The sequence below is a fragment of the Chroicocephalus ridibundus genome, chromosome 1, assembly GCF_963924245.1.
Source record: "Chroicocephalus ridibundus chromosome 1, bChrRid1.1, whole genome shotgun sequence".
Lineage (NCBI taxonomy): Eukaryota > Metazoa > Chordata > Aves > Charadriiformes > Laridae > Chroicocephalus > Chroicocephalus ridibundus.
The window spans coordinates 76,830,297-76,854,386 of NC_086284.1; the positions used below are offsets into that span (position 1 = coordinate 76,830,297).

The following is a 24,090-nucleotide window of genomic DNA, read 5'->3' on the forward strand; positions in this document are numbered from 1 at the left end:
GTTCTGCTGCATTCTAAAACCAGATCAACTCAAGCAATTTCATAAGCTCTACAAACCTTGTTTTGTCAAGATCATGTCAAGAAGGTCCAATCAAAACTTGTTTATGGTGGGCACATTTGCGACTTCATTTTATAGGTATTTTGCAATGTTTCCCTTGTCACCCACTTATAAGGTCTTTCCCTGCATTCTCCTTGCACGTAGATTTCTACAAAAGTTGTGAAAGTCTCCTTGTAGTTTTACAACTAGTCTCATTTGTTGCCTGAAATCTGACAAAGTTTCTAGTAAGATCTGCATAGAACGAGTGTGTAAGGCTAGTTCCGCATGAAATGAAACTAAGCAGTATGCACAAGGTTATTTAAGCACATATCCCAACAGCCCTAAGAGCCCATTATCCCTGCAAGTATCTGTGGTCAAGAAATGGTACATGGGTGGCTGAACAGTTTCTAGCTATTTTTTATACAAAATAGTGATTGCTATGCAAGAGGGGCACATCTAACATGAAGTACCAGAAGACACTTTTAAGAGCATCTCTTGATCACTGGTGAGCTTTTTATGGACCCATTTTAAGTTGTATCTGTTGTTCACAGACTACAAACTAACCTTATCTACCAAGACATTAGTACCATCTGGTTAACTTGAAGATGAGAACGTCATACTAATCCAACCCATCACAAAGGAGTTATTTACATATTATGCCACAGTTAGAACATTAAATTTAGTAACCAGTTGTTGTGGACTGCAGAAAACAAGAGTGCTTAACTGGTATCTTCTCAATCAATGCAACTGCGTAAGTTGCCTAACTTTCATTGAATTTTGAGACAGTTGCGTGTGCAAAGCCTCTGAATTTGCAAGAATCAGCCATATATTACTACCATTGGTATTTTGTAGATTTTTCTCATAAAATTGCTTCCTGAAAAATTCTGTGCAGTCATTGACTAGGTCTACCAGTGGACAAACTAGTTCACTGGATGAACTGCATTAATTGTGTTGTACTGACGTAAGCCCATATATATTTTTGGCCTCAAGCTTATTTCTTGCTGACAGAGTAAGCGTAGGCATATGGAAAGGTTTTCAAAAATATAAGACTGCTTCTGAAACACCACTGAAGGAAAAAAAGAAAGTTATCTCCTCTATATCAATATCTAATTTCCTCCCAGACTGACCACCTGTTAAAAAATGAACTGTTTAAATGACTTATGTAAAGCTATAATTAAGCCTAAGTGTTTTGAAAGACTGGTCAGAGAGAAGCAACTAGAAGTAAGTAATGACCTCATACAGCTATGTACTTTTTTGTTTGTTTGCTTTTAAGTGACAGTTACTCACACAGGAGAGAGTGCCTGTGATTAATAAATTCCATCCAAATACTTGAATTTGTCCTGTGTCAAGATTCAGGTGAATTTTAAACTTGAAGAAAGCCACCTATAATTCTGAATTCAATTTTTAAGCACTAGAAATGCCAAGACTTCTTACAACTGGATGCAGCGTATAAGAAATATTTATGAGTTTCCAGTAGGACAGAAATATCTTCTCTTTCAAGTGCAACTGCCGCTTTGCAAGAGGACAAAAGATCACTATTTCTTCTAACAAAGCACAATTTGTAAGCAGAATTACTACTGCTACTAAGAAAAGCATAACATTTATGTCCCAGGGTACAAGATGCAGTTAGAATAAAGACCGCTACCAAAAAGCTACAACAGTGAATAACTTTCAGTTTCTCATTTATACATAAAATGAATAGCTGGTTCTCTAATCAGGATAACAATTCTTCTATTCCAAGCTATTCAGTACAGCAAATCTTAAGAAGAATAACACAACATACTATCAGTCCTGCTTATGCTGACTACTATTATTTCACCACACTTGAAACTAATAATGATTTTCTAGGAACACCTATAGCTGCACTCTTCCAGACCTTAATATGAACTTCTGGCTGTCCTTCCTTTGTTGGCACCATAGAAGGACCTTTATTGTGAACACATTAGTGCTGACATCTGTCATAGTACCCTGTTATCATCATAAAAGTACATCAGTTTGATACTGGGTTATTTACAGTCTGCCTTTAAGTCACGGGCTTGAGACAGAAGCCAAATCCACCATCCTCCCCACTTAGTGATGGGATACGGCACTATTAACACAAGCTTTGCATAATACAGAGTTAGGGAGTGTATGTGCTAGACCACACTCAGTCCTGCACAGTGTAATCTGGTGTATTGTGTAACGCTAATGCGACTTATGTAACCTAGACTTAGTAGTTAACATTGCTTCTAGTATTAAGGTATACTAGGTGGCAACTCAGATGCAGACAACGTATAAGACTAGACACTTGAAATTTCAAGGCCAACATCAAAGCTTCATAACTACTTAAATGAAAAGCTGGCAGGATTCAAACACTGTCATTCCTCTTACTTTTCTGACATTTTATGAACATAGTTTCTCTCCTTGCTAGTGGAGGGTGGCTCCCCCCCCAAAAAAAAGTACACCTGCAGAACACTGAGACAGTCCACCACTGATCTAAACGATGCAGGTCTAAGCCTAGCCACCCTCCAACTCAAGTCCTCGGAAGAACTCATTTGTTCCAGTAAGCAACTGTTAAATGTTATTATGCTCAAACTTCCGACAATGTTAAAAGCCTTCATTCTAGTCTCCCTTTAAACTAAAATGGATTCTAGTAGTACCGCTCCATTTGAATCAACTAACTGGTAACAACAGTTTGGCAAGAACAGTAGAGATTAAAAAAGCTATGCAGCAATAAAGTAGTAAAATAATTACAAATTGCAGAAATACAGGACAATGAGCTTTAATAATTGTGAGAGGATAACAACCAGGAACAGTATGCTTATCAAGCGAAGAATATACAGAAACCAATCCAAGAAGTACCTTTATATCAAAGGTTGACCCTGCAGAGAAACGGAAAATAACTTTGAAGTATTTCAGATCATATCACATTCTCTCTGCACCACCACCCCCCAAAATGCCCATAGGGAATTCTGTGAATTGTTTCCCCAGATGCCTTGCACACCAGCTGGTTAGGATTAAACATCTTGCCTGCGGCATCTTTTAGGCCTTGAGGCCTGGCATTTTTGACAATGTGATGAACGGCATACAATTGTGTACGTCCCATATGTTTAAGATAATATGGAGTGCCAGAAACACTGTTAAATCCATGTACAGTAGTAATAAGGGTTAGAAGAAAGCTACGACAGCTATTCTTCAGGTTTGAAAGTTACAGCTCTAGAATCTCATTTCGTTACAAAAATATAAAATATTCAAGACTTAAATGTTGAGACTTTTCTATGCCTCTGATTTTCTGTTATTGTAATACATTTAGTACATACAAATCACAAGCCTATTTGCAGAATACTAAGTGCTAGCGAGCACTTCACATCACAAAGATGACCAGAACTTTGCACAAACACTGTAACTGCAAAGGATGCAGTCACAGACTGATCTCACTCTGAATGACACCATGCAAGTGAAGGGAAGTACCTCCCCTGAAGGAAAAAAAAAAACAAACCCCTAAACAAACACTGCTTTGTTTTCACTTGCACCAAAACACACCCTAAGATGAGTTTTCATGGCAGAGTTCTGTCTAGATATCAAAATGTGCACATGGATTAAGCCAACAGTTTATTCTGAATTAGTATTTTTTCCAGAAAACCTGCCTTTAAGTGCCCTGTCCAAATGAACAAATTCCTGTTTGAAGAGCCTCAGTTTTTTGTTCATCTTTAACATAAGGACCACGTATGTTCTTTCATTATCTGAGAAAGTACTTTGGACTTGCTAATCACTGGAAGGCTTCAACTGTCTTGAAAGCCAGCAAATTCTCTTCTGACACTCATCCTTAGTGTTTCAGAAAAAACACATGGCAACTTCTGAATGTTGGATAAAAATATAACCCTCAAACTTCAGTTACAAGCTAACCTCTGAAAAAAGAGAAAAGATCTCCTTGAATACAATAGCTGTCAGCTACAGTACTTTTAATGCTGTTCCACAGTTGCCATCAGAACACCAACTTGTTTTGCTCATATGTTATTACTGTTAAGGTATTAAATATCTAATTAGCTTCAAGACTGGTCTTCCAAGAATGTGTCCCATTCTGCAAAACATATTTTTCTAACAAGTACAGAAACCTGTAGCATGAAAGTGTGGTTTCCTACACATTCACACTTACTACCTGGTAATAACCCGAGGATCAGTTTTCTGTTATAAGCTTTATTGTTTGGTGTCCATCAAAAAAGTCATGGGAACATTTTAAAAAACAGGAAAAAGGTGTACTGCAACCTTACCCATAATCAAATGTTGTGAGTCAGCCCAGTGATACTGAAAATGTATCCTGCAAAAATGAGTTTACTGCTTGTACCCTGCATTATGAGAATTCCTGTATACAGTAAGAAAACGTTTAATAAGAAGATGCCTAAGTTGACTTATATAGTCCTAAAAGAAATATTTCTCCAGCTCTTTATGGCTGACGTAAAATCCCTTTCCTAATATCATCCTCAGACACAGAGTTAAGCCCACTATCTTTTACCATTTTCTAGGACTGCTTTTTAGAATTTAAATCTGTTTTACTGGACCTACAGCACAAGCTTTCTTTTTAAAAAAACTGAAACATTTTCTTCCATTTATAGAAATGAGACGAGGACCTCAGACTTAAATGAGTTTACTTTTGACACTGCAATGGGTAGTTTATGGATGTACAAGAAGGAAAAGGGGTGTATTTTCCTTTCTATGAGAAAATACACTGTCATGGCAGAACATGTCATTATGCAACTCTTGGTGGTATTTTAAGAGCTGATGCCTGCTCCAAATGTAATTTACGCTTCTTAAAGATTAGGAAACTTTTGGATGAGGCTTCAGTTCGGCTGAATGATAAAGCCATAAATAAATTCCTTATTGCTTGGAAACTTCCCCCTGCCCAACTCCTTGAAAAAAACCCTTTAGGTTCTCTCTCAGTATTATACAAACAATTCCAATTAAGCAAAGAATGTTACTCTTCATTGATCTCTTCTAGTTCTTTATGGGATCTACTATAGAGCGATCCACCAAGACACATGAAGAGAAAGTACAGTACACGAGTTAGTGATCAAGTACATCAAGTAACAGTGGCTTTTAGTGAAAGCTCTCCCTTTGCCTGCCTTTATCCAATACAATAATAAACTGAGCATCTGATAACTTTCTACATTTCACAACAGGAAACCTAATGGTGTGAACATAAAGAGTACATAAATCAATTGTCATGTCCTACTGTCTGGCTAATGATTACACATAAAATACAAGTTGCTAATATTATAAAGTCAATCTAGACAAACTCTAGACTGTTTAATGACTTGAAACTACGAAGTGGGGACTCCAAGTTGTCAAGCTAGATTTGAAAATTAATATCTATGAAATCAAGACAACACTTCAGATTAAATGTTTTAGTGAAAAACAGTAGTCATGTTGTTAGTCCTGTGGGTCAAAAGGTAAGTATATACATTCAACACACACCATTAACAGACAAGAAGTAACCTATACTCTTAAACATCCTTAGCCCTAATCGCTCTACCCTTACCAACCTGAGAAAGCTTCCCAGGGACACCAGGAGGTTTGGCCAAGGTATTGAGTTAGATACCAAAGTCTGCAGAGTGATTGGGAGTGATGACCACTTACAACTTACCAGTATTATTAGATGATATGAATTTATAGTCTTATAGTAGAAACTGCATGTCTTTTAACAACTCATTTGATATAAGGCATATCATAAATGCAATGCTTAGTTTTGTCAGTCACCACATCATTTTCTGTCCAGTTTTGTTTTTACAGTTTATGAGAAAGGCTAGAAATTAGATTGAACTGAACTGCAAATTTAAAAAAAGAATCCAAGGTTGGGGGCAGGGGTGTCATTCTTGCATAGAGAGCATTGTCTATTATAAATCAAGACCTCCTTAGAAAGGAAGCACTGAGTGTACCATGCAGTACCAAAACAATTACTTTGTTAATATGCAGATTCAGTGGAGCCAAATTTGAGTCTTGTACTAACAATAGTGCCTGGTATCATTAGACAAAGGAATATTTGCAGTCAAAGCAGTATGTTGTAAAAATAACACTGCAAACAAATGCGAGGGCTTACATCTGTCCAAAATTAGATTGCATTTAACAGTGGAAGGGCCTGTTATTGAAAGCATGGTATTGGAGGCATCAACGCTTGGTTTGGGTTACCTTTGGCAAAAGTAAGTTAAACAAGAGATATCCAGCAACTGTGATCTATTTAGTAAACTAAATGCCCTTTGTAAACGATCACATCTGATAGAATGCTAGATTTTTCTTTTAATATGAAGTGTGATATTCACTGATGATGCCTGGTTAGTCATGGCTATCTGGCCTATCTGTCCAAATTTTGGCTTTTACAATTATTTCTGTTTCATTCTCCAACTCTAAATATGTGTCCTCCCCAACACTGGACACTGCTCAGTGAACACAAGGCCCTTACTGAAAACTACTTTTTTACTGTAAGGCTATTTTTGGCTTTTCCACTACCTCTAGTTTGTTCAAGCCTGTTAAGAAATGCAAGAATACAGATACCAGCCCTAACCTTATTGACATAGGAGAGGCAATACTTCAGAAAGCAAGGATCGCTTGTTTTGACTTTTCCTTATCTATGTGGCACACAATGAAGCAAACATAACATGTAAATTAGTTGCAACACAGGTCAGTATTGCGTGATGTTCAAAATTATAGCTCAAAACCAGGGCAGTATACCAAATCTAATCAGCTGTACTGGATATGGAATTTTAAGATGCCTTCTACTCTGCAGTTTTAAAGAACAAGGGCAATATTGCTCTTGACAGAAAAATTATCGGAAATAGAAAACAATTCATCTTTCATTTTGTGTCAGGCATGTATGACTTATAAAAAGCAAGAGAGCTGCAGTGAGCCAAAACAGTCTTTTGGAAGTTCACGTCACCTAGCCATTAATGCTAATGACACAGAAAAATTGATGATTTATGTTCAGCGTTGCTGCTTCACTCCACTCCTGGCACATCCCGTAGGGCAACTAATTACCTGCATGATTTGCGAACACTATAAACACAAAAGTTACTTCCATTTAAACAAATAGGTCTAATAATTAAGAAACAAACTTACTACTCTGGTTCCTGAGGATCGACGTGTTGCTCTAACATTAGAGATGTTCCTTGTGCTGGCTGGAGTTGCCAATGGAAGAGTGGTAGAAAGTTGAGGAGGGTTGAAAGACATCAAAGGCAATCTGGTATCTCCTAATATGCATTGCTTGGAATTGGAATTTTTATTAGTGAACCTCTCATTTTTACCATTTCCTGAATCTCCACTACCGATCTCCATTTTCTCCTCATTCTTGATTCTTCTCAAGCAGTCCTTTAGTATCAGCTGAGTTGCAGGCTGACTCAACCAGCACAAAAAGAGTTCATCCACCTTCATTTTCAGTACAGGCTGCAGAACTTTCCCAGGTGACATTTTCTACCAGTTTCCCTCTTTGTTGTATTAAATTCAAAATAAAGGTTTGACAGTCATCTACTTATTCCACTTGACTTTCAGTGTTTCACAACCTCCAGGGTTCCTGTTATGAAAAATACTGTTATTTAATCTTACGGTTTTAACAAAGTGTTGATATTTATTCCCTCAAGATATCAACACATGTTGTGACATACATGCTAACATATGACTACAACAACACTTTGTAAGTGTAAGCCATTAATCAGAGTCAAATCCCGAGGATTTCTTTTTAAAAACATACTGCGTAAATGATGGAGATGGAGAAGGTGCGTGAGTGCAGTTTCTTTCTCTCTGAAGAGAGCTATCTAACAAATGTTCTCCAAGAACATATTAAAATATGCATTTCTTATGACAAATAACTTTGAAAAGACTTAATATTGAACCTGCTAAGAACTAAATCTCTAAGCAGTTTATACAAAGCCTTGGCAATACTACAATTAAGAAGCAAGCCTTTCAGTTGACTGAAGGTTCAATTTTCCTTCTGAAGTCTGTGCTTCTGATTTAAAATCTTGCATTGCATATTGCAGCACAAGATGCATTCCCCTATGAGTGATGCCCAGCTGAATTCCTGAAGATCCTTCCTCAGGATTTGATTTGTCTGCCTGCTTGGTACCACACAGTCATTTGGTATTTAAAAACTGCTCTACGTGACATTCACTTTTAGTTTTTAAAGACAATGTGAAACCCAGCATGGCTCAAGGACTGGTATAGTATGATTTCATGTTTAGTTGCTCATCTGAAACAAAGAGAATACATATTTCTCTGGAGAGGCAGAGGACTGGAGCTAAATACTCAGAACAAAACCCAAGTCACTATCATTATCTCCACAATCAAATTACTTGGTGATCTGGTACAGTTTAACTGAACTCCATGCTTCCTCCTGATTTACTTTTTTAAAGCCTTTATCAATATTTGATCCATATGTAGAAGGCAGCAAAGATAACGCAAATATTTTACTGAAGATGCCTTGAAATGAGCACTTGAACTTGGAAATCTAACACTCAGCAACTGAATACACTATTAAAATCACAGCTCAATCTTCATCCCACGGCAGAACTATAAACCTTGTAACACTGCACGAGTTAAATTTTCTAAGCCTTTATGCTTAGTAACTTCACAGCTAAGTTATCCCGTCGCTGATTCTGAAGGCCACAATGTTTCGCTAGTTTCTCAGGCCAACGCTTTCACAGGGCCGGTGGCTGTGCCCTCACGGCTCAAAGCAGCCCTTGCCCAGGCCTGGGCCCGCCGGTGCCGCCCAGCACAGACGGGCACTCCCCCGGCTGCCTGGGAGAGGCGTCCAGACATAGGCCAAAGGGGAGCGGCCTCCTACCGGCCGTTTGCACGCGGCGGGCCCAGAACCGGCCGCAGGGGTGGCAGCGACCGCCATAGCGCCAGGGTCACCTCCACCCCCCTCAGGGCAACCGCCACCACCACCACACACCTGCTCCCCCTAGAGACGGGGGGGCGGGCAGAGGGGCAGGTACCCGCCTTCCCCCACGGCAGACAGGTCTAAGGCGACACGGTTTAGCGCCGCGCCGCCAGCCCCACGGGGGACACGGGGGGATACGGGTGGGGGACGGCGCGCGCCACCAACAACCTCGCGAGGACAACGGCCACCAGCCACTCACCTGCCGCGCGCCACACCGTTCCCCCCCACCTCCCGCCGCTGCCTTCAAATCCGCGCCTCCTTCCGGCCCGCCCACATCTCGCGAGAGCTCCTCTGGGCCCGCCCCCGCCGGGGACGCGGCGGGCCGTCACTATGGTAACGGTCGGGGCGGGGGGCGGGGCGCGGGAGGGGTGTTTTCTGCGTGCGTCGTGACGTCGCGGTGGAGGCTGTTGGGTGTTTTTCCCTCCTCTTCTCGTCTTCCCAGCAGCCATTGCGGCGGCAGGCAGGGTGCCTGTAGCAGTTATGGCGCTGTGGCGGGTGATGGGCACGGCCCCCGGCTCCTATTGCCGCTACCTGGGTCCAGGTCGGCCTCCACCCTGGCTTCGGAGTCCCTCCCGGGGCTGAGGCAGCCGTGCCGCGCTGTGAGGGGCAGGGTGGGGGGGAGCGACACCCGCGGGCGGGCGGGTGGGTGGGTTGGTTGGGCCTCCCGCACGGAAAGCCGCGGGTGCTGCCCTCAGCCTGCTGCCCGGCACTCGGGCAGGGACGTGTGGGGTTGCCGCAGTGCGGCCTGCCCGTGTCGCCCGGCTCCCAGGGCCTCGCCGGTGCAGTCGCCTGCACTGCATTCGCAGGGCAGCCGTGACAAGGCCTTGGCTTCTGACTTGTGGGTCGCAGCGAGCTCCTCTGAGGAGCTGGCAAAGTACATGAGCTTACCTTTGCTGGTTCTAGCTGCTGAATGCTGTTAAAAGCGACCACAAAATACCGTATCTACACGAGTAATTGCCATAGTTGCCATTACAAATGAGAGGATGAAAGGGGAAGTGGAGGCAGTAGCAAATAAAAAGATAATCCCCGTATTAAGGCAACAGCGTGCGCCAGTCTGTTTGCACCCTGTTTTTTTTCTGGGTAACATGCAGTGGAAACTTGCTAGCCTTCATGGGCACCCCTGCAAGGCTTTCTAGGTAAACACATTTTCTGTGTTTTGTGATTTTATGTATAAGGGCCTCACCCACATATGACTTCTTCGTTTGGTATTTTGTACATCAGAAAGTCATCTGTATTTTTACGTCAGATCCCTACTTCACTACTCTTATTTTCTTTATGTGGCAGTACTTCCCTTTGGTTTATTCCTTTTACATTCTTCCATTTCCTCAACTATGGCAGATGCTCCAAAAATTTCTGATGGGTTATTATCACAAATCTGTGCAATGTTACTGCTGTGGAGCTGAGGCTGTATTAGAGATGATACCGTTTACATTTTCCAGTAGTTTGAAGAGAAGGCCTAAAAATGCAGACAAGATTAAAATAGGGTAAGTGAAGGAATGTACTTACTTTCTTATTTCTGAGGGCTTGGAGAGAGAGAACAAAGAGATAAGAAAGGCTAGATGCTGTGAGAGAGATCTAGTACAAATCAATACGTTTATATTTTTGTAATATTCAAAATAATATCTTCCAGCAAAACCAATAGTACTGTTGTAAGTATATCAGAGGGCTTTGGCATACTGCTGTAGACACTGAAATATATTTTCACAAGTCTTAAAATGAGATTCTGGATTCAAGAAAACCTGTAGACCGTTGAAAGTTTTTCAACTTTCAAAGTGGAGGGAGCTTCCACTTTTTGAAGCAGGCTACTACTCTCATTCCTGCCCATTGATTGGTCAAGTTTAGAATGTATGTTTTTAGAAAATGAAAGTGGAGAAAATGGCATTATTTTAAATGGGAGTAAAGCATTCAACATAACACAGAGGAAGCAGATGTCAAAGTATGTCTGAATCTGTAAATATTATGAAAGTAGCTTTAAAGTGGGGGAAAAGGAAACAAAAACCCTGCGTTATGGATAGCAGCAAGATTTTTGGCCGAGAACTGAAGGGCTGAATTAAGAAGACTGATAGCAGAGCCACAGACATGGAACAAAGAGGACTTTTAAAACATTTTGAATGCCTTTGAAGCATTCCTTAGTGATGGTGTAGCCATCTGTTGATTGACATGTTGAAGACAGGTGGCAAGAAGGGGATCAGAGAGTGAGCTGACAAGAGTTGTAGAGTTGGATATCATCTGCATAGAGATGATGCCCTTTGTTGAAACTGGCAATGAGATCTCCCAGAGGAACGGGAGAAATAAGAAAAAAGAAATGAAAAACACCACCTCTGAGAAATATACATGGTCGCGTTATTCTCTTGGGCATGCTAGTGTACATTCAAAGCAATTCTAATTCTGACTTTATTAGAGTTTGTCACGATTAACGTTGGTATGAGAGAGGAATCAATTCTACATGTCTTCTGTTAAACAGGGCAGCATCACCAGGTCGTACCGATACTTGCAATTGGCAGGGATACTTTGAACGTGCCTTTGGATGGATCAGGCCTCCTCAGCAGTGTATCTACTGAGGGATGTGTGTTTGTGCAGAAATATGAGCCAAAACTTGGCCAAAAGTTGAAAATACCTAAATTGAATCTCTTTGTTTAGATCATCCACCAAGAATTGAAACTTGAAATTCCTTTTTGGCCGCTATTTCTATGTTCTTGCTGGCATGGTAAATACAGAAGCTGTACCTTTTCTATGTTGCTTTCAATATATGGAAAACAGAAATCTGTTCTAGTGTATAACAATTTATGTGAAATGTATCTATCTGGTTTAGGGATGGGCTTCTTTAAAAGTCCATTGAATAATTATTAAATATAAAAGTGCTGAGTATGCAATATCCAACTGATACCTGAAAGTTAAAGTGGTGGGGTTACACTTAGCATTGTTGTAAAAGATGCAGACTACACTTTAGATAAGACAGGGGTTTGTTTAACAAGTGTGATAGAGCAGCGTATTGGTAAAACTCAATAAATGGGTATAAAAAAATCGGTTATAAAAATAACCAATTGAACTGTGTCCAGCTTTGGAGTCCTCAGCACAAGAAGGACATGGACTTGTTGGAGTGCGTCCAGAGGAGGGCCACAAGGATGATCAGAGGGCTGGAGCACCTCTCCTATGAGGACAGGCTGAGAAAGTTGGGGTTGTTCAGCCTGGAGAAGAGAAGGCTCTGGGGAGACCTTATAGCAGCCTTCCAGTACCTGAAGGGGGCCTATAAGAAAGCTGGGGAGGGACTGTTTGCACGAGCATGTAGCGATAAGAAGGGTCGTAATGGATTCAAACTGTAAAGGGGTAGATTGAGATTAGGTATCAGGAAGAAATTCTTCAGTGTGAGGGTGGTGAGACACTGGAGCAGATTGTCCAGAGAAGTTCTGGGTGTCCCTTCTCCGGAAGTGTTCAAGGCCAGGCTGGATGGGGCTTTGAGCAACCTGGTCTAGTGGGAAGCAGGGGGGTTGGAACAAGATGATCTTTAAGGTCCCTTCCAACGTAAACTGTTCTATGATTCTATAATAATAGAAGTGCTTGGGCACAATTACACAGTGCAGTGGAGTTAGTACACCCACATTAGTGTGTCCACATATCACAGTACCTCCCTCCATATAGTGCATGGAGGTACCAACCCCGGTACAGAAACTCAAGAGCCACATTAGCTTCCAGTTCTTGTTGGCTTCGTTGCGTACAGCTTGTTTCTTACCTTGTTCTACCAGTCTTGACACACAAGGTGGTATTGGCAGTAGTGCCAATATACACTAATGGCTAAATAACAAAATTCTTCTTTGCCTTTGTTTGTTACCGTTACGGTGACTCAGGGCAGCAGTGTCCATTGGGAACATTCCCGTTCCCAATCAGCAGTTTGCAACAAGGGCTGGTCTTCTTCTCTGATAACCTTGGGTATGTACAACTTAGACATCTGGGTATGAAAGAGTTGTCTCTACTCCCTCAGTACTTGGTGGGTGTAAAGCTGCATTTCTAAGACCTAATTAATGTTATCCCAAGGTAGACATCAACCTAGGTCAGATGTATCATGACTTAAAAGGGCCTGTTCCTCTCCACTAATTAGTAGGAATCTCAATTAGTATCTGAGGTATACACAACCACATTTTAGAAGTCTAAAGTTAGGTAGGATAAATGTGTTTGCAGCAGTACATTTACTTGGTTGCAGAGGGCTGTGGTAGCTGTAGTCTCATCCTGTCTCAAAAGTAGAGTAATCATCATTCCACAGAGAGTGAGGGTGAGGTGAAACGTGCTCAAGGTAAAAATGCAGTTCACTGCAGGATCCTTTTGAGTCTATTCTAGAGCTTTTCATACGCCTGTCATATGGGGAGAACTACAGTACCTCCTTAGGATGTTGCTTTAAGGAGAAAATTGCATTTTGATCAGGCTTCTTACAACACTTTTGCTGACACATTTCACAAATTTCAAAATTAGGCATCTGAAGTTCAGTTCTAACCTATATATAAGCACTAAAATAACTGTGTCCTGATTTCCTAATGTGCTAACTTAGTTGGAAGCAAGTGTGCTCAATATCTCTGGCAAGCTGGTCACTTTTATTTAAGTCGTCGTAATTGAAAATTTTGGCCAGAAGGGCTCCTTGAGGTTGTGCTGCCAAGGTGATGTTCCTTGTAAACCTGCTTATGGTATGCGGTCAGAGAGACTTCAGGAGAATATAAATGTTGCTTTTCACTTAGTGAAAGATAAAGTCTAGCACTCTGTCACTCAAACAAAAGTTGCTAGTCCTAGTACTGTTTTGAGGGGGAATGGAGAGGACTTTGGGTGCCTTACGTGGCCTCACTTAAACTGAAGAGAAAGGCTGAGAAAATGGTAATAACTGAGAATCCCTTAAACTATGCACCCATACCAGCTAACCATGCCACTTCATCCTTTCTTGCAGCAGCTTACCAAAAATAGAGCTAGGGGGGTGAACTACAGATCAGATGCCCTCCAGAAGTAGCATCATATGCAGACAAAAAAATGTCAGCAATGCTGACTTGGTGCACGTGTTCGGCTGCCAGCAACGCTTTCAGAAGAGCCTCATGTTGAGACTTGAGGCTTGAATTTTCTCTGTCTCCTACAACTTTGAGGTGAAATACTACAGTAGTATGGGATCTGGTTAATAGCTTGCTGGCGCACAGCTCCTTAAGAGCGAGTTGGAGGTATAATTACAGATTGCTTTGTAACTCGTCGGTTTGTGTCATGAGTACAGGCATTTAAATATTCTGTACTTGCAGATACATTTTATTTCCTCCTTATCACACCGTGTGGTTAGGCTCAGGCCTTGTCACTGGCTATCTCTTTGCACGAGCGGTTGGTTTAATGTGGGAATATTTACATTTCTGCAAGGAAAAAAGAGAGTATAAAATGTAGATAGTGTAAGAGCAGGTGCACTACAAGCCAAAGAAGAAAATTGGTTCAGCAGTTGTTTGCCATCATGGTTTTAGATTAATTCCTACTGCGTATCACTGCAGGGCTAGCAGTGAACATTTCTTATACTTTTTACTGAATTACTATCGGTGTGATGGTTTTTTTTTCCACAGGGACCTTGGATTGGGCAATGTTTACAGCAGTCCAGATGTGAAGGCTGGTTCCTCATTAAGTCACGCTGATCTTCTTAATCCTGGGTTCACATGCTTCTAGCGCAGTATTTTATCCGATGGTTTTATCTAGCATTGTATCCAGGTCACATGGAGTTTATGGAAAACTGCTTGCAATGCAGTCTCTAGGGTGGTGTTTAACAAGGTGTGCATGAAGATGTTTATGGGGTGTGAGAATGGGAGTGTATTCGTTCTCCATGTTGAGTGTTACCAAGCCCGGTTCTCTTCTAACCTCGTCCTGGTGCAACCATTAGAGGGGAGAGGAGACTCGATGCTATTGTATTCAGCAGCCTGCAAAGTCTGGCAGCTACTTGTCTGCTACCATACCATAAACCATGCCTGGGTGCTTGGCTCTTGCATCTCCACCACCTGGCTGGGACCCAGTCTGGATAACTGAGGTCTAAACTTGTTGTTTTGGGATAGAATACGCATTTCTCTGATTTGCATCAGAGGAGTCCTCATCAGATTATCAAGGGGGCAGTGTAAAACAGATAGTGCCTCTACTCATTTTCTACTTTGGCAGTTCTAAGGAAATGAAAATTGTGTGATGGGCAAGTATATTTTTATCGCTTGGCACCCAGAACTGTTTCTGAAATAATGTGTATTTCTAGGGCATGGTCTTTGAACATCTATGAACATATATGTATACATTAAATGGAAACTGCAGTAAAATATAGGATTATGCTAGCTACCAGTGCTCTAATTAGCTCACTGAACTAACAATAATTAACATAGTTAATCGTTGGATTACAGCACAATGAGAAGCACACACCCAATAAATCACATTTTTTTATTATTATCTGTTAAGTGTCTGGCTGCTTGAGTAGTATTTTACAACTTTGGTTAAATTCATCTTGTGCTCTTCAAAGCCAGTAGCAAAATTTCCAGTTTTCATAATGCTATGCAATCAGACACCTATGCTCAGGGGGTTTTAATTCACCACTGCATTACTCCAGTTCCAAGATCTGATCTGTGATTTGACGGCTATTTTCATTCAGCAAAACTAAAAGATTAACTATTTCTAAATTTATGAGCTAATTAGTACACTAATACAAACCACATTTATCATTTCCCTGAGTTTGCTTAATCCTCCTTCATTACAAAAGTCAGTTCAGATGTCCATAAAAGCTTACAGGGAAAAAAAAAAGTATTTGTTTTCATTTTCATTAGGGAAAAGTGAAAATTCCAAAAGATTCTGGGCAGACAGAGCTACATTCTTTTGCTCTCATTAAAGTCCTTTTAGTTATAGTAGTTAGCGGAGGAAAACACTGTGCAGCTCTAGGCATATGCCTGCAAGGTTGCCAACACCAATAATTTTATCAAAGTTTAATAAGATTTAGTGTTTTTCTTATAAAGCTTCAGCTCCAGAGTCCCAGGATTATGAAATAATATTATCTTCCATTAAATGTGTACATTAGAAAAAGCCCTTGTGGTTGCAAAGAAAGTCTTGGAAATATAAAATTAATGGCTCAAAAATTCTAATTAAAAAAAGCGTGAGAGGCCCAGATTAATTTCTTTAAAATCAAGATTTTAGAAGCAATCTCAGATTTTGAGAAGTGTTTATTAATCTAAATATTGTGTCAGTAACGGCACTTATTCCAGCAGTATCGCTCTTCAAGTAATTATGTATAGGATCTGGTGCTACATTCTTGATATTCTTTTCCTACTCCAGAAACTAAGTTTAAGACACAAAAAAACCCACACATTTTTGTGATTTAAATGCATCGCAGCGCTGAGACTTAGGGTTAAAGAGTTGGTTACATATTTCAGATATTGGAGCCAGACAGCAATTCGGTCTAATAATGTGCATGTCTCCTATTTCCTGAAAATTTGCTGGTACATGACCCCTTATATGCATATATGTGACCCTACAACAAACTCTCTTATGTGGTGCCAAAAAATGGCATTAGCTTCAGCTGCTTCATTAAATTGCTCCCCAAGCTGGCTGACATTCGCAGGGAACAAGGCACAGCCTCTCAGCAAGGAAGGCGTGGGGTGCCAGCGGACAGGGCAGCCCCTGCTCCCCTCCACCTTCGCCGGGGTTAGCCTGCGGAGGAAGAAGAAAAGCCCTTGTAAGTGCCGGGCCAGGGTATTTGAGGCACTGTCACAACATTGTTTGTCCTTCTCTCACGAAGGCACTTTGAGGTGCGCTACCAAATGGCCACCGGGAGCCAAGTTGCTCCTTTGAGGAGTCCCCAGCAGACGAGGAGTCTGGCTGCTAAGAAGCACTTGTCAAATAGACTGCAGCTGTGATGGGCTATACTGTTCCCGACTACATATTCTGTCCCGGGGACACGGTTAGAGAAATAGTCCCTGTAATTAATGTTTAACTTTTAATATTATCAGCTGAAAAGAGAAGTGAATGTGACAGCAGTCAGTAACTGCCAGGATATAGATCCAATATTTGAACTCATAAAAGATCTGGGTCATTAGGAGAATATTGTGCTATTATGGACATGAAAAAAGTGCAAGCTGAAAGATGACAAAGCTTGCATAATGTCCCACATGGTCCTGGGGAAAATAATTGAGGCTAAAGAATATAATTTGAAAGTATGGGGAGCATTCACAGGGGCTGAATTTATCTGGGTAGCAGATAAATGCAGACTTTGCTGGGCTTGAGCTGCCCTCCAGAAGAGCCTGTTGGTATCCCTTGGTTGTGGAAGTGTCCCCATGGAGCTTAGTGTCCACAGGCTAATACGACCTTTGGGAATAGTCCCCATGGTAACATGAAACCAGATCATGTTAGCATTTTAACGCTGGCATTTCCTGATTTTTAAGCCCTTCCTCACGTAGCCTTACTGTCCTGACTCCGTACCTAGCCCTTCTACAAGGAACAGTACTAAGAACTTTTCTAGAAGGATCAAGATCCGAATGCAACTTTTCAACAAAATTTAATCATTTTTCTGATTGCCTTTTGTATCATGTTGCACAAATGTCTTTCACATGTATGTCTTACACATTGTATATTCCCAGAAGTTCCAAATAAATGTCAGCAGATGTAAGCGCATGCAGCAAATGTCCTCAGTGTTCTGGACCTTGAAATGCAGCTAATCCATTAGTCAGAAGTACGTGCTTATTTCCCATCCTATTCAGGACAGAGTGCAAGCTTCTACTTGAATTACTTCAAAATTACTGGTGTTCAGTCTGGAGAAAAGGAGGCTGAGGGGAGGAAACCTTATCACTCTCTACAACTGCCTGAAAGGAGGTTGTAGAGAGTTGGGGGTTGGTCTCTTCTCCCAGGTACCAAAGGATAGGTTAAGAAGAAACGGCCTCAAGTTGTGCCAGGGGAAGTTTAGGATGGATATTTGGAAAGATTTTATCACCGAAAGGGTTATGAAGCATTGGAACATGCTTGATAGGGTTGCTGCCCTGTCAAGCTGCCTGGGGAAGTGATTGAGTCACCATCCCTGGAGGTGTTTAAAAGATGTATAGATGCGGGACTTGGTTTAGTGGTGGACTTGGCAGTGCTAGGTTAATGGTCAGACTCAATGATCTTAAGGGTCTTTTCCAACCTAAATAATTCTATGGTTCTATGAAAATCCCATGCTTAAATTCTGTTCTGTGACATCTTAAGTTCATTTTTGTGTTTCTGATTGTATAAAACACCCCACACTTACTTTCTTTGTATTGGTATCTGTTCACTTTAACCTATAAAATCATGCATTGTAATGACTTCTGTTCCTGCTAGTCCTCAATTGGTAAGGGATCTGGGAACAGTAACTGGGCTCTATTTTCTCATTCTTCAGTGGACCTGTTGGTTGCTTTCATTGCAGAACCGCTCTTACACCAATGCAGTGATGCCATGTAATGTTTGGTTCCTAAATTGCTCTTGCAGGGCTAGGTTGGAAAAATGCAATCTTTTTTTACCTGAGGCTTGACTGAAATGAATATATTTGTCTGTGTGTCTAGGCTCAGCTCTTCTCCCATGACTGTGCTGGTGGATCACAAGTTACTGTTCTTGCTAGCATTCACCATTTCCTGCTGATGTTTCTTGATTTGGAAGTTATTTCAATATTAAGAGCTTCTACTTATAGAATCATAGAATGGTTTGGGTTGGAAGGGACCTTAAAGATCATCTTGTTCCAACCACTCGGCCGTGGTCAGGGACGCCTCCCAATAGACCAGGTTGCTCAAAGGCCCATCCAGCCTGGCCTTGAACACTTCCAGGGATGGGGCATCCACAGCTTCCCTGGGCAACCTGTTCCAGAGCCTCACCAACCTCACAGTAAAGAGTTTCTTTCTAATATATAATCTAAGTCTCCCCTCTTTCAGTTTAAAAGGGTTACCCCTCATCCTGTCACTACACTCCCTGATGAAGAGTCCCTCCCCATCTCTCCTGTAGGCCCCCTTTAGGTACTGGAAGGTTGCTATAAGGTCTCCCCTTGTGAAACTGCTGAATGTTTCCAGTGTGGCCATTATACCTGATAGTCTGAGCACTTATCCTGTTCCTGAGTGTGCTTCTGTGCATGCTTTTTCCACATGCTTCACACTCTGTCTTTACCCTGTGGCTGTGAAACTGCACAAGCTGTTTAAGGTAAACTCCATCCACACGTTACTTCCAGAAAATAAATGCCCGGTGAGAATGCCCGGCATCATGCAGAGCTCTCTGTTCCTGCATAGGAAGCTCGAGTCGGAGCACTGTCCCTGTGAGCCGCTTGTGAGGTGGAGGAAGGGAAAATGTTCTCCCCGGGTTGTGAAGGCCACCTCACTTCTGCCAGGTGAAGTGGGGAAGTTACTCTGAAGGGGGGTTCCCTTCCCAGTTCACCAGCCTGGCCGGGATAAGGGCTGTGCCCCAGGTGCCTGTGGGCGAGGTGAGAGCATAAACATGGAGGAGGCTTCTCCTTTTGCACAAGTTAGACCATGGTCAGTAAAGGCAGCCCAGGACTACATTTTTAACACAGTGCCTTAACATCGAGGTTCTTGCATTGCAATTTTAATAAAACGCTAGTTGTGCCTACAGTTAAGCATTCCTTGTAGGCTTACATACGCCAAATGAATAGAGAAGAAATAATACAGGATTTAAAAACCAAACAGGATAATTCCATGCGTCTCTAGAAGGGAAGAAGGAAATTGCTGATGGAGTTTTTAAACCAAACCATATTTATGCAGCATCATTATCGTCTTGTTTTTCTGGAGACATCTCGTCCAAGTATCCAAGCGTGCTGCATCAGTAGGGTGGTGCCAAGCTGAAGTTGTTCAAATCAGCTGTTGCTTTGGGGTTGAACTTCAAAAGCAGCAAGACAGTTTTCCAAAATGAAACCGGTAGTCCTTTGGAAATAATGAGATACCCAATAATGTTACTTTTGGGTCTGGAAATGAAACATTACAGTAGTTTAGTATATCAAATGACTTGAAGTGATTAAAAAGGATGTGTTTCTTCCTCTAAAAGCATTTAAAAACATATTAAAAGGCTTCAGTTAGCCAGCGTTGAACGCTGCAGGTACGTACTGGGAGCAGATCTGTTTTTCCCCCAGGTTTGCACTTGTTCATTTGAGCACTTTTAGGAAGATGCCCGTGTTTTCCCTCAACGGTGGCTGCTTTTCACATGTTCTAACCTACATAAATTCTTAATGTTTTACTATACTTTTTGCAGTGGAGATGTTATTGGTTAGGTAATAAGAAAAAGCTCCAGTTCTACCGTGTAATGTGCATTTTTTGCACCTTATGAGAATATTGAATAGACTTCATTATTTTTTTCAATACAAGTCTGAATTCTACCATTTGATTACCTGAACCAAAAGCATTTCAATTTGCCATCCATCACCCTGACCAGTGTAAAATGCTGAATATTCAGATTAAATTGGAACTTTTTTTCTATGAATAAGGAATTTGATTCAATTCTATAATATACAGTGTCTCTGGGGAGAGGAAATTGAGCTGAAGGTCGCCGAAGGCAAGTGAGAAAATTGTATTATCCAAATACAAAATTCTTTTTCTTATCATCAAAACGTGAAATACAGCCATGGGGAATAAGGGGGTCAAGAGAGAATTCAATTAGAGATGAAAATGGAAAAGGTGCATTTTTCAACTTACCTTTCATTTTTCCAAACAAGTGGCAGCAGTGAGCTGTATGAGGACAATGAAATATTTGCCAAGCAGTTTAAACTTTTTTTTTTTAAAATATAAATCAGAAAACATTCTCAAACAGTTATAAAGAGATAGTAAAAGTCCATATCAACATGGAGTCTCCAATTCTTCATAGCCTTAACCATTGCAATTTTAGCTTGTTAATCGGTGGTGCGGGAGAGATAATAAATACCTAATTGCAACAATTTATGTGGATAAAATTGTCTTGTTAAGAAAGAACAATTCTCAAATATTTATAATCAGCTTCCCCTCTTAGACGGTCTGCGATAACAATTTCTGCACTTTTCGCTCCATAACTCATAATGTTAAATGATAAGTGTTCAAAATAATTGTAAAAGTATGGTGGCATTATGTCATAAAAATGCTTGCTTTTCTCCTTATTTCTTTTAGTGTTCCTCTTTATTTATTCTAGTGTAGCTACCAAGAACTTATAAAATAAACCAGACCCTGTCCATTGAGGCCCCCTCTGAAACGTTAGCAATTACAGACCCAGGCCGTGATTTAGCAAAGAGGTGCTGCGCTGGCTCCCTCTCAGCTGCGTGACTCGTGTCGCTGCTGCCAGTCCACCTGTGTCTGCAGGATGGGTTTCCTCTTGTTAAAGGCATTTTAGCCAACACTGAGGCTAATCTTAGAGGAAAGGAGATTTCCAGCGAGATCCTAGAACGCTAATTTAGCAGCTTCCTAAACTTGCTGTGTAAGTTACCCAGTGATTTACAAAATTAGCTTGAGGTAGCTCAGGGGTTCTTATTCAGTGTCTGTACTTGTCAGTTTTGTTTGCAGCCATTTTCTAAACATTTGTTCTTTCCAAGATGAAATCACTGTGGTATTTACAGAAACCTTTCTATATTTGGTAAGTGATCTTTTTTTTTTTCCCTCTCTAGTTAGAATAGGCGCTACCATGTATAACAAACTTTCAAATATATTTTAATTCTAAGGAGCACTTCATTCATACTGCAAGTGCCAGTTCTGAGTTTGGGTTGGATCCAATATCGGCTAGAACGTAGTGAAACTGGGCTCATATTCTATGAAAAGTCATTTGAAAATGTTCTTGCTCTTGAAGCTAACTGCAGTCGTCTCTGTGATATAACCTGGAAAGCAAATCTTCAGCCTTTACCCCAGTGTAATAACCTGAATCTGAACATTGCCTTTTTGATGCAGTTGTAATACTGTGTAATTATTAAAAGCATGTTATATTGACTACGAAGCTATTCTGCCTTTCAACAGAATCGCCTCTTTTTACAAAACTGAAAATAGCAAACACCGCCTTCATTCTCTGTTGGTTCATGTGCTCGATGTGCAGATGTGAAATTAGGCCTTTTGCCACTTCGTGAGCACATGCACTTGCTATTGTTAGGAAGCAGAAACACTGGTGCGGTACTCAGCACATCTCTGAACGTGCGACAGAGTTCAGAGAGATGGATCATTTTCCCATGAATTCAGCAGTCCTGTAGAACGCATGGCCTGAACCTCGCCCAAAGTGGCCTTTTCTCCTTCCATGGGACAGAAATCCCGATTCTTGGATTTTATTTTCTTTTTGTAAAACAAAATTGTGTTTCAATTTTCCTGGCTTGTTTCATTTAAAGTATGATGGGTTATGTTATATACCCTGAAATGAACTGGAATGAAATTATTTCAATAGGAATTCACTTTCTAAACATTTTCTTTAAGCTCTTACTATGCACCTGTCTGTATTTTTAAGTGCCAGAACACCTCTGTAAGCCGAGTGCCTATTAGATTCACTGGCTTTCAGTGGAAGTGAAAGGGCTCTTCTGTTCAGATTAGATTGCAAGATTGGGGTCTTTGTAAGATAAAATTTCTACTAGATGGATCAGGAGTGTCTGCATGTTACTTATGTAGAAATTGGAATAATTTTTATTTTTTGTGAAAGGTGACAAAGAGTTTTATATTTCAGATCTAATGAAATAAGACTTACTTTAATTTTCTTTTCAAGCTATCACAGGAACAAGAATTTCATCCACAGTTGCTGAATTTTTCAAAGTGAAGGAAAAAGGACATTACATAGGTAAGATTATTCAGTCTGGTTCTATTTGAATCTACTGAACTTCCTTCTATTTGACAAAATGTAAAATTAATGTTTTTGGAATCTGGGGACTTCAATAACCTAAGAAAATTAAAAAATAAAGGGAGTTTTACTGAATTGAAGTGAAATAGGTTGTTAGAAGAAAATCAGCCTCTGGTGAAGGGAAGGGAAGAAAAATTATAAGGAGAAATCACATTGACAGAAACCTCAAACATTATGGAAACAAGTAGGTCAAAAGAGTTGTTCAAAACAATATACCTTTGGAGTATATATTATCAAAAGCACCATTAATTCTTAAGGCAGAAAGACACCTGAGATCAAACAGATGCAAATTTATAGCTAACCATTAAACAACTACTTGGGTGAAGGGAACAAAAGAAAATATATACAGGGCAGAAAATTAAACCAAGTGATTATTAGGTTTAAAAGAAATTATCCCCCAAAATATAAAAATAAATGTAAAATAAAATAAATGCACTTGATGTTTCAAAGCAAACTTAAGCCTCAGTGTTTGGGAGTAAAGTTCTATGGGGTAGAACTTACGTAGAAATTTGACGATTAAATCCTAAGATCTGGGAAAGGGAATTAAAACCACCTGGACTGTAGAGAGCAACTTAATTTTTCTAACTTTGATAGACTATGGACTGCGGGAGGATGCAGCAAAATAAAGGTTATGCAGTAAAGCAACTGTTGGGCAGAGACAAGTATCAAGCGGAACTACACATATGTTGTGAATGTGTCAAGATATAGCAAAAAAACCTTCCGTTCCCTTCAGAAGAATCATTTTAGGAGCAGAGGGGCCAGAAGATGTGGGCAACAAAGAAGAAAAAAGGTTATACAAAAGGCCCGAGGATGATTTGCACTTTGTGTCTCTTGTAAGATGCTGGAGATCCTCAGCTGGGATGAACTCAATGGGAGTTGAGGCTGGGTACTGCCTTGTGCTCGCAAGGCCAAACCAATGACATAAAAGGCCAAACCAATGACGTAAAAGGCCAGAGACAAACTGTTAAAGGTATTTGTTAGCTGAATGCAGGCAAATCACTTAAATGGTAAAACAGTGCTTGAAAGTGCAGCCTAATGACTGCTCTGTAGTAAAGTGAAGGAAATATGTCATCTAGGTAAGAGACTGACCTACTTAATCAAATACTTCAGGGAAGACTTTTTAAATATCAAAACCCTTTTCCACACAGTGTTAGGATTATGACATCAAGCATTCAGTAGTCACGAGTTCCCAATGGGTAAGGCAGTAAGCTCAGCCCTGTTGTATTTCACCACGGGGAAAACATTACATAGATGGAGCAGGAGACAAGGTGCTTCGCTAGAGCGACATGGCCGTGTGGAATTGCATGTCCTTTAGATCCTGGACCGGCATCGTTAGAGCCAAATTGCAGCAAGGC

General features: G+C 40.7%; 1 protein-coding gene across 3 annotated transcripts in view; it reads right to left on the reverse strand.

The window, feature by feature from the left end:
- PPP2R3B (protein phosphatase 2 regulatory subunit B''beta) overlaps nucleotides 1-9,210 on the reverse strand; it is a 53,367-nt gene extending 44,157 nt beyond the window's left edge. For all 3 annotated transcript variants that reach the window (XM_063340422.1, XM_063340413.1, XM_063340430.1), the window contains exons 1-2: nucleotides 9,138-9,210; nucleotides 7,123-7,573 (exon numbers count right to left, since the gene is read on the reverse strand). In XM_063340422.1, the coding sequence (XP_063196492.1) occupies nucleotides 7,123-7,470 (348 nt within the window). In that variant the 5' untranslated portion in view covers nucleotides 7,471-7,573; nucleotides 9,138-9,210. The remainder of the gene's footprint in view (nucleotides 1-7,122; nucleotides 7,574-9,137) is intronic.
- Nucleotides 9,211-24,090: the final 14,880 nt, after the last annotated feature.